General features: G+C 39.2%; 1 protein-coding gene across 1 annotated transcript in view; it reads left to right on the top strand.

Annotated features, from left to right (window-relative positions):
- LOC118340025 (diacylglycerol kinase zeta-like) overlaps positions 1-7,661 on the top strand; it is a gene marked incomplete in the record, with an annotated part of 80,140 nt that extends 72,479 nt beyond the window's left edge. Inside the window, 4 exon segments of the mRNA XM_035677867.1 lie at positions 4,729-4,769; positions 5,779-5,899; positions 6,867-6,903; positions 7,339-7,661. Of these exon segments, the coding sequence (XP_035533760.1) occupies positions 4,729-4,769; positions 5,779-5,899; positions 6,867-6,903; positions 7,339-7,531 (392 nt within the window).
- Positions 7,662-10,071: the final 2,410 nt, after the last annotated feature.

The following is a 10,071-nucleotide window of genomic DNA, read 5'->3' as shown; positions in this document are numbered from 1 at the left end:
TAAATCGTTATGTTTGAGGTTTTTTTCTGAAGCCTTTTCCATACGGCAGTTCTTTTCCCGGTCAGACATCTAATTTCAAAAGTAATCACAAACATTCCCGCATTGTCACCAGGGGAGCAACGTGGATTGTGGAGGCGGGTGACACTGACTGCCAGGCTTAAGGGCCACCATAGAACGGACCCATTGTTCCCTCTGTCGGGCGGATAGCACCTGATGCTGCAGTGCTCCTGTTGGACAGTTAGGAGCTGAAAGCCTGGTGTTGGGTATCTGAGCCTGAGCACTGGTGTTTGTTAGGGTGGCCATTTTGTCTCCTGTCATCATGTGTCGTGGATGGCAGCCCTGTTAGCAGAGAGGAGAAGTGGTGTTGTTTGTCTTCCATCTCTTTCATCTTGCCATCTATCGCTCCACCTCCGCCCCTCACCCACCCACTCCCTCTCTGCCCATGCATGAGCTCCCTCCTCTTCTTTCTACTCTTCATTCTCACCCTTTCCATCTCTTTCTTTCTGTCCCTCTCTCTCTCCATCTTTGCCTCCCCTCCCCTCCCTCCCGTCCTCTCATTTCCAGCCAAAAGGTTAGCGGGGGTCTTTAGCACCGTGGTGACATTCAAAACTGAGTGTCATCACTGTCTCTCTCGCTCTCTCTCATCCCTCCCTCTCACCCCTCCCTCTCTCTCACACACTCACACTAAGCCTAACATAACTGGATTAGGACTCAGCTATTTAGAGAGAGAGAGGGAGTGGGAGCGAGTATTGAGGTCATCCTAATAAACATTCATCTCATATGTCAGCCTGGCTTCAGCCATACACACAGCATGTGTTTTAACCAATAACCAATTACATAAACACACTGTATGTCTGTGTTTGATATGGTTATGATGAGGATGTCCATATAATGATGATGCTTTTATCTAATTCAGTAGCTGACACTGTATATACTCTTTTCCATATAGCCATCTCTCTCACTCTATCTTTATCTCTGTATATTCTGATATAAATGTGGTAGACAAAATAACAGAAACAGCATAATAATATCTAACAGCATCACAAACTACATACTCCAAATTAATCATACTGTAAAGTCAACAACTCTCAAACATTCACAACAAAAAAACTAAACATTAGAATTTTCATGGAGGTAGGATTTATTGCAGAACAGTTGTATGAACTGTGCCGATTGTATGAACATTGCTGGACTTTTGAGGATTTTAAAGACGGAAAGTAAATATATCAATACATAACTAATTATATAATTAAATGCTTAAATAAGTAAATAATTATATTATTACATCACAACATTCTTGAATCAATTAATCAATATTTAATTAATTATTAATTCATTCATTTACACTTTTATTTATTCATATATATTTAAATTAATGACGCTGTGTTCGCTGTTTATTTGTCTATTTATAATTGTATTTATTTATTTATATATACTTTCTTTTATCTATAGTCTAACTTGCTGCTGCAAAACAAATACATTTGTCAACTTCTATCAAAAGTCAGGGGTTAGGGTTAAAGCTGGTGAACTGGTGAATGAACAGTATTACAGACCCAGCAGACAGCCAGGTCAACCAGCGTTACTGTTACAACTTTCCATCATATCACCCTGCATCTTCAGTTGCTGCAGTATCTCCGCAAGTATACAGAATCATTAAGTGCTATGTCAGTTAGGGCTGATATTATTTCAATTCCTTTAGCAAAGCCCTCAGTCTGATCTAAAAAACATGGGTATTGACATTTGCATCCCTCTCTTCTGCTACAGCCAACATATCTTCCATTGTAGCAGGCAAGATTTCATTAAGATCCACTAAGATTCAGGTGGAGCATTGTGAATTCTGTCGTGGCTGTTGAACAGTGGACCAGCTCTTTACCCTTGTGGGGTTGCTAGGGGATCATGGGAATTTGACCATCCAGTCTACATGTGTTTTGTGGACCCCAGGGAATCCTGTAGGGGTTACTCTGGGAGTATGGGATTCTGGGACGGTCGCAACAAGCCGTCCGTTCCTTAGGTACCCAAAGTGAGAGCTAAGTCAAACAAGTTTTCAGTGGGTGTTGCCCCAAATGTTGTTTCTTGTCTCTCATCTCAAGACACAGCTAGGGTGAGGAGAGAGTGAGGATAATTGCATCCCAGCCGAAATAAGGGTCAGCACCTCCAAGTCCGTGGCCATAGTTGTCTGCCGAAAAAAATGGTGGGTCGCTTCCTCTGGGTTGGGAGTGAGTAGCTGCCCCAGGTGAAGGAGTTCAAGTATCTCAGGAGCTTCACATCTGACGTAAATCAGAGTGTGAGACAGTCTGGTGGATTAGAGATAGAGAGATAGGGCAAAAAGCTTGGACATCTGGAGGGAACTCAGACTAGAGCTGCTTCTTTGCATGAAAAAGAGCCAGCCTAGGTGGTTTGGGTATCTGATTAAGATGCCTTCTGAATGCCCTGCTTTGAAGGTTTTCTGGGTATGCACAGCTGGGCAGAGACCCTGGGGCAGACCCAGTATATCCTGGGAATGCCTCTGGATCCCCCAGAAGGAACTGGAAAACATTGCTGGAGAGAGGGATGAAAATGGATGGATGCTATATGAGACTGCTAAATGGTAAATGGGCTGTACTTCTATAACGCCTTTATAGTCGCCTGACCACTCAAAGCACTGTACACTACATGCCAAATTAACCCATTCCCATAGTGATGACAAAGGTCATCACAAACGGAAAGTCATTTATTCATACACAAATGCACAGCATTAGAAGCAAGGACACTTTGACATGCAGCAGGAGAAGCAAGGGATTGAACCACCAACCTTCTGATTAGTGGATGATCCGCTCTACCTCCTGAGCCACAGCCACTGAAAGCCACCCAAATGTTTCCCATAAGCCACAATTGTTCTAATATTATTGAACTGAGGTGGTTACTTTTGAATATTTGTTTTAAATATGCAATATGCAACTCGGCAAACACAAGTCAGCAACACTAGCTGTAGTCTGATGCATGATTTCCCTAACCCTGCCTGACTATTTCAAAGTGGTCTTTGAGATCATCAGGGATTCTGAAGGATGCTTCAGAGTGAGTTGCCTGAGTTGCTGATTAAATTTCTGATAGCTGTACTACTTGTTTCAGTTTTATGAACACATAATATTATTCGTAGAAATACATCTTAAAGCCCCTAAAAACTTGGTCCAGCAGTCAAAATTTCAGCTAATCTGCTTCATCAGGACTGTGTGAATAGTTTGAACAAACAACCAAAAACCCAACTGTCAGATCTGATTCAAATGTTACTAAATCCTGGTTGGTGCATGGCAGTACATAACATCACCTTTTGCCAACTGAATCACCACCAACATCAACCCAGTGACAAAAGCACACTGAAAAACACAATTACAGAAACCTCTCATATAAAAAATACAAAACTAAACTTTGGTCTAGAAATTTTGTTTTCATGAAGAACCCCATCACTTGCAATAAGAAACTGATTGAACAAAAACAAGTTTTTACAAATCTATATGATTGAGTGTCTAAAAATTGACTGAGCTAGTTGGGTGGGATGATGGGAATTACTTCTTCTAGATTTTCTTTGTTACCAGAGACCTTGTTACCTCTTAAACTGGGAAAACAGAGGAAGTGAGGGGTCGCAGTGATACTTAGAGCCTTCATCCCCACCCTCTGTTCCCAAAGAGTCCCCATGTTCAGGTTACCATGCCATGCAGTGATACTGTATGAACTGAATCAATGGGAGGTTTATAGAACCTTACTTACTTGCAAATTAGCTGTCTTACCTTAAAAAATTTATAGTTTTGTATCTAGGAATATTCCTAGGTGTTTACAAAAAATATTTATTGCTGCAACTAATGAGTATTTTCATTAGCAGTTAATCTGCTCATTATTTTCTTAACTAACGGATTAAGTGTCTTGTTTATAAAATTTCAGGAAACTGTTTATAAAAAGTTAATAAAAAATGCCCATGAAAATGACTGAAAACCCAAGTTGATTCCAAAGATTTTAAAATAACCTTAAGAATTTTATAATGAAATATAGGAAAACAGCAAATCCTGTGTAATGTAAATCTGAAAATTGAATTGAATTAAATATGAATATCTTACAGAATCCACAGCTGTTTTATACTGTATGAAAAGCTTCTATTTTAGTTCAGTTGATAAATGTTGATAAATCTGCAGTTTCAGATTTGAGTGCAGTGCTATTACACACAATTGCAGTGCAAATAAGTACATATCACAGCAATTCTTATATGGTGTGACCATTTACAACATGAGATACAATGGAAATTAAACTGAAATAGCAATCATTAAGTGGCTTCCAAATAATAATTATTCTGTTGTCATTATACTAATTACCTTTTTAAGAAATCCACACCAAAAAAGGTACCAAAAGGACAGCACCGCCACCTCATGCTTGTCTTTCCACTTGCGTCATGAAAGTAGGTCCCTACATCATCTTCTGTCTTTTGTCTTCTGAAGTTTAGGCTACAGCCTGGCCAGATGAAGCTTGTATTTTGCAACTTGTGATTTATCCTGACACTAATTGATCCACAATCTGATGATTTTCTTGTGAATGCTTGATGTGTTAAGCTCAAAAGATTCTGAGTTCTGAGGAAAAAAATTCTTCATCTATATCCTTACATGCATACAGGAATTTGTATTGACTCTCTCTCTCCCTCACTCTTAATCTCACTCTTAATCCCCCTCTCTCTCTCTCTCTCTCTCTCTCTCTCTCTCATGCTAGAGATGTTGACTGAGTGTGTAAAGAACAAGGATGTTAAGAAGGTGAGTTTCATTTAGTCAGTCCATCCTCAAATCTTCAATATTCATCCATCATAGATATGGTTTTATCTTAAAACTTTTGGCTACTTTAAAAATGAAGATCCAGCACTGTTTACACTGTAACAACTTCACAAAAGTACAGTTGATTACCATAGATTGCAACAGATTCAACAGTACTCACCATAAAAGTGTTAACATGGAGCCTCCATGTAAATTTTTGCTTCTGGACGTTTTCTTCCCCCAAGTCAAGGTGTAATCCGCAAAATTTCCAGACCAGAGATGGCTTCTAAAATCAATTAAATTTGGTTCCTGAAAGTAGCAAGGGTACAGAGGGCTTGAAAGAAGCATTAGGTGTGTTGTGGGAAAAGGTTTTAGGATTTTGCAGGGCCACAAAATAAGGGTGTTTATCTTCAAAACTGCTCGATATTTTTATATTAACAATGGATCAAATGACTATATATGAAGTCTGTCACTTGTAATACTAACCCACAGAGAATAATCTTTGACTCATCAGGTCATTAGCTCTACAGAACTTCCCAGGCTCTTTCGGACTCCACTCTCATCAGCCTGGTTTCCAGCAGCAGCAGGCAGCTGTTTTTAAATGAAATGCTCTTATAAAGCCAATATACACCATCTGCTCAGTAGCAAACAGCAGAGAGACACAGTTAGAGACTAACTAGTGAACATAGTGGAGCAGTCCGTAGCTAAAGAGCAAGATAGTTTCCTCAGGAGCTAAAAGAGAGTGAATATTTGATTTACATTCTTCAGGTGACACAAACAATACTCTAAATGAATACTAATGTTGCTCTGCCTGCATGATATTTAAATAAGGAACTGTTCATACATTTGCCACATGAAGTTTCTAAAGTTAAATGTCAGATGGTTTATTTTTTTTATGTTTTGTTGGCCTCTGAGGGGTCAAAAATTCAAGATTTAAGTGAAGTAATTTTTTATTCAAAATGTTACCACTAATCGTGTTTTACTGCTAATTTAACCCCTATATCACCAAAAGCTGCAGGAGCTGCACCTGAAGGGAGCAGACCTCACAACGCTGGACTTATCAGGCTGCAGTTTACTGCACCATGCTGTCAGTACAGGAAGTAAAGAGATGGTCCGCTATATCTTGGACAATGGTAACTGCAACAAACCAGCATCCATTATGAATATAATTAGATTATATTCAATGAAATTCTAATAAATCCAAGTTTCATGAGGGGTGTTACCCAGGTGTTTTTAACCATTATATTACAGTATATATAATTGTGCAATACATTACATGTATACATACTGTCAAGATCTGGACAAAACACAACTGCAGATCAAGTTTTCTTTAGTTTTAAAATTTGTGTTTGGCATTTGAAATATTGGGTAAATAATAAAAAATGTCAGTACTTACTACTACACGTATGAAACAGAGCAAGAATTTAGGTTGCTGCTACTCCAACCTTCACAGTCTCACTTTTTACTGCACTATAAAGCATCTGCACTAATCACAATGGGGAATTACAAGATCCATGTTCCACTATGTGACAGTATCAGTGAATTGTGATATTTATTTAGATGTATTCCTTAATCTTATTATGACATTTGTGACATGACGCAGTAGCTAAAAATTAACTGATGAATACAACACAACAACACAATAACAGGTATATAAAGTACATTCTTTTAGGTAAAGATCCCCTCCAGACATGTATTACAACATATACAAATAGTCTGTTTGGAACATTAATTTGTGTCTGATGTGTTTTTTTCTGCAAAAAATAAAATAAAAATGTACACATTAAAACTTTAAAGGGCATCCTCTCTACCTAATAAAAAAATCCAGAATCTTTGAATATGCAAATAGTGTTCATTTCTAAAGTTTTCCTGCAGGACACAAAAGTCCATCCTCAGTGTTCTGTAAACTGACAGCTTCAAGTCATAGTCATAGGCCCCGCCCCTTAAAATCAAATTTTCAGTTAACACAGTGATAAGGAAATCTTTTTTTTTTTTTTTTTTGAGCTACAGAAAACCAGTGAACATAGACAAATGCCATTGACACTCAACAACAATTGTCTAGTCTAGTGCCACTAATTTCCTCTCTTCTGTTTGTTCCAGCTCCAAGTGACCTGCTTGATGTCACAGAAAAACTACAGTAAGTTCATGGTTACCTTAGCCAACTATTAAAATATGAATTAAACAAATGAAGGGATTTAAAATGCTTTTCTGTACAAAGCCTTCTTTCTTTGATCTTCAAGTTGTTTGATTTTGTTTCTATCCTTTGATTGTCCAGTGACCATTACATTTTGTTATGGACATATGGGTGACACAGTGTGGTAAAACTCTGTATAACTTTGTCCTGTGACTATAGCACCAGCTTTGAAGTTGTTCCACTGGGCCCTGGTCTGCCTATATGTGCTGGGCATCCTAACAAGTGTACCAAATTTTAAAGAGAATAAACATAAGAAACCAAACAAAAGCAGTGGGGTGCCTGATCATCAATGGTGCTTGACTCCCAGAAGATGTCAGATGCTGTTATCTAATGCTTGCTCTCTCACTCTCTCTGTGTCTCTGTACTCTGGACCACCAGTGGGGAGACGGTTCTTCATCGAGCTGCATCTCTGTGTCACAGAACCATCTGTCATTATCTGGTAGAAGCTGGAGCCTCCCTGATGAAAACAGACCTACAGGTAGGTTCTGTACACACACATAGAGACCATTTACCCAGCTGTGCTGATTACACGTTGCAATTTCAACACACTGCAATTTCAATTTTTCAATGAGGGAGTATTTTTTATGTTATAATAAGTAGCTTTGGTCTCCTCGTGAGATATCAGATATACTTTAGTCTAGAAACAGAGTTTCTAGAAATGTTCCTAAACACGCAATATGGTTCACTCCGGTGTTTATCCGATTTAAATATTTAGGCTAGTCTGTTAACCCTTAGGGGTTCCTTAAAAAAAATCACACATTTGTTCCTAAGGCAGAAAACTAAACCTGCCAGCTTTCGCAAAAACCTGCTGTAAATGAATCTTAATAAAGTCAATTGGTTTGTTCCTAGCTTTAAAGCTGGGGTTTGGTAATCTCGAAAGGCTAGCGAGAGAGAACTGGCAGGTTTTGAAAATAGCCTCCGCCCTCCTGCCTCTTCTGATTGGCTTCATGGTTCCCCTCTCCCCCCCGCCCGTCAGTGTGTCGGTCCAAGCAGGCCCCCACAAACTGGGCACAGTTAACGTTAAGCTAGACGTTACACTCACCGGCAGTTGTAAAACGTAAAAGCCAATATATAACCGTCTTTTTATCACAAATATATAATGCAGGACAGCTGAGCGACCTATGGTAGAGTATATCTTAAAAATTCCACTAATAATTAATCTTTTCAATAAGCTAGCGTCAGCCCGAACGCCGTTTTGAACTCACAGAGAAGATATATTAGCATTACGCTAATGGCAAGTTACATAATTTCCATGAAAAATAACAAAATCATCCCCAAAAAGTAAATAAATAAAACCTGTTCGCAGAAAAGAGAGCAAGCGCTCCGGCATCACTTTTCAGGCAGCTTCTGGATCCCGCTCCCAGTTGTCTCCACCGCTCAAAGCTACACCCGATGTTGACTCCCCTGGTTTGAGTCAACCCATTGGGGCGGGAGTGCAGAACTAGAAACATGAAGGGGCATCCCTGATTGGTTGTTGCTCTTCCGGACCGAAGGGCGACGATTGGTCGAAGTTTTTCTCAGTCAGCTGCAGCTGAGCAGAGAGCTCTGATTTCTCCCGTTCTTTTTGCTGAAGACATAAGCGAATGTGATTCGCTCTGACAACAGAGGGATCGCATTTCACGCCAGTATAAGCAAAACATGGCCCTCTGAACCGGGAATTGCCTACCCTGACCTTTAAATGAGTCAATCTTTTGAAGCTACTTCAAGTATTGAAATAGTACATATCAAATTTATTATATTTGGGGGGATTGTCGGGGACAACATCCACACATTGTTCCTAAGGGGCAGAAAAGCCTGCCAGCCCTTCGCAAAAACTGCTGGGTAAAAAATCTTATAAATAAATATTTTTTCCCACCCTTAAATTAGTCATCTTTATGAAACTAGTTCCAGCTTGAAATATACATATGCGAAAATAGGTATCATATTTTGGGTATTTTAACCCCTTTTAAAGGCCTAGGTTTACACAACATCCCAACAGGCTGTTGTGGAAAGTCTCCAGAGTTTGTTTGAAAGCCAGTTATTTTTCAAACTTTTTGATGTCCATTTTGCCTGCTGCTTCATCAATGTTCATCCTTCAGATGAGTCTTCAAGATGGTCAGCTAGAGCACCAAGTCATCTGTCTCTACTCTGGGCCTCCTCTCCGAGGAATCAGAGTCCTCGAGGAGATTGAGGACCCATATTGCGCTCCTCGAGCCCCCCATGATTAGTTTCAAGCCGGCCTCCTGTTGTGGCTGTAATGCCTTGGCCCATCTTAAAATGACTAGCTCCCCTCAACTGACTGCTGCATACTTATGAAACCATGACTGCAGTGCACTCTGCCATCAAGCCGGAGTGCCTGAACGAGAACCAAACAAAAGTCACATTTTGTTTTGGTTCTTAAAGCCCAACTCATAAAGTTTTTTATTATTGAATTTAGTTATATAACGCAGAGTTTGGCATTTCCCTAGAAGAAAAAGACTTTGTGAAAGTTGGACACACACACACAACACAACACACACACACCAAAACAACCACACATACACACACTACCACCACTTACACACAATACACATAAAAAAACTTATTTCAAGTAAGCAAGGCACCCTGGCAGAAAACAGTAAAAAAGGTGAAATTTTTTGCTGCATTGCTTGAATGGGAAATAAAAAGTTAAAATGAACGTTGGTTGAAACTAATATAAAAAATTAAAAAATTTGAAAGGCCTTATGAACCTAAAATGAAATCTTAAACATAAGAATGCATCGTATGTTAAGAAATAAACAGGGATCAAAAAATGGGCGGTTGAAATGGTTTTCAAATTGTTGGCAGTTTTCTGCCCTAGGAATCAAAAAGTTGTGTTGAGTTTGTGCGTAAGCTTTAGTCCATTTTTAGGCTAATTTTTAAGGAACTAAGAACGCAGATTCTAAAACAAAAAGCAAAATGATAAACTTGGCAAGTTTGAGCTTCCATTCATTTGAACACAGCCAAAATAGAAAATGAAAATATAAAACGGAATGGTAGCAAAATGTTCCCCGAGAACACCTAAGGTTTAAGTTCTTAACAAGACATTTCAAGCCATTCCCCCTCCACAGAAACTGGGAAGCCTCAAAATGCCATTCAATCTACAAAGCTCTC

This window comes from Morone saxatilis, unplaced genomic scaffold (assembly GCF_004916995.1).
Source record: "Morone saxatilis isolate NCDOM2014 unplaced genomic scaffold, NCSU_SB_2.0 Contig6, whole genome shotgun sequence".
Taxonomy (NCBI): Eukaryota; Metazoa; Chordata; class Actinopteri; family Moronidae; genus Morone; species Morone saxatilis.
The sequence above is the reverse complement of the archived record's forward strand: the minus strand, read 5'-3'. Positions and strand labels throughout refer to the sequence as shown.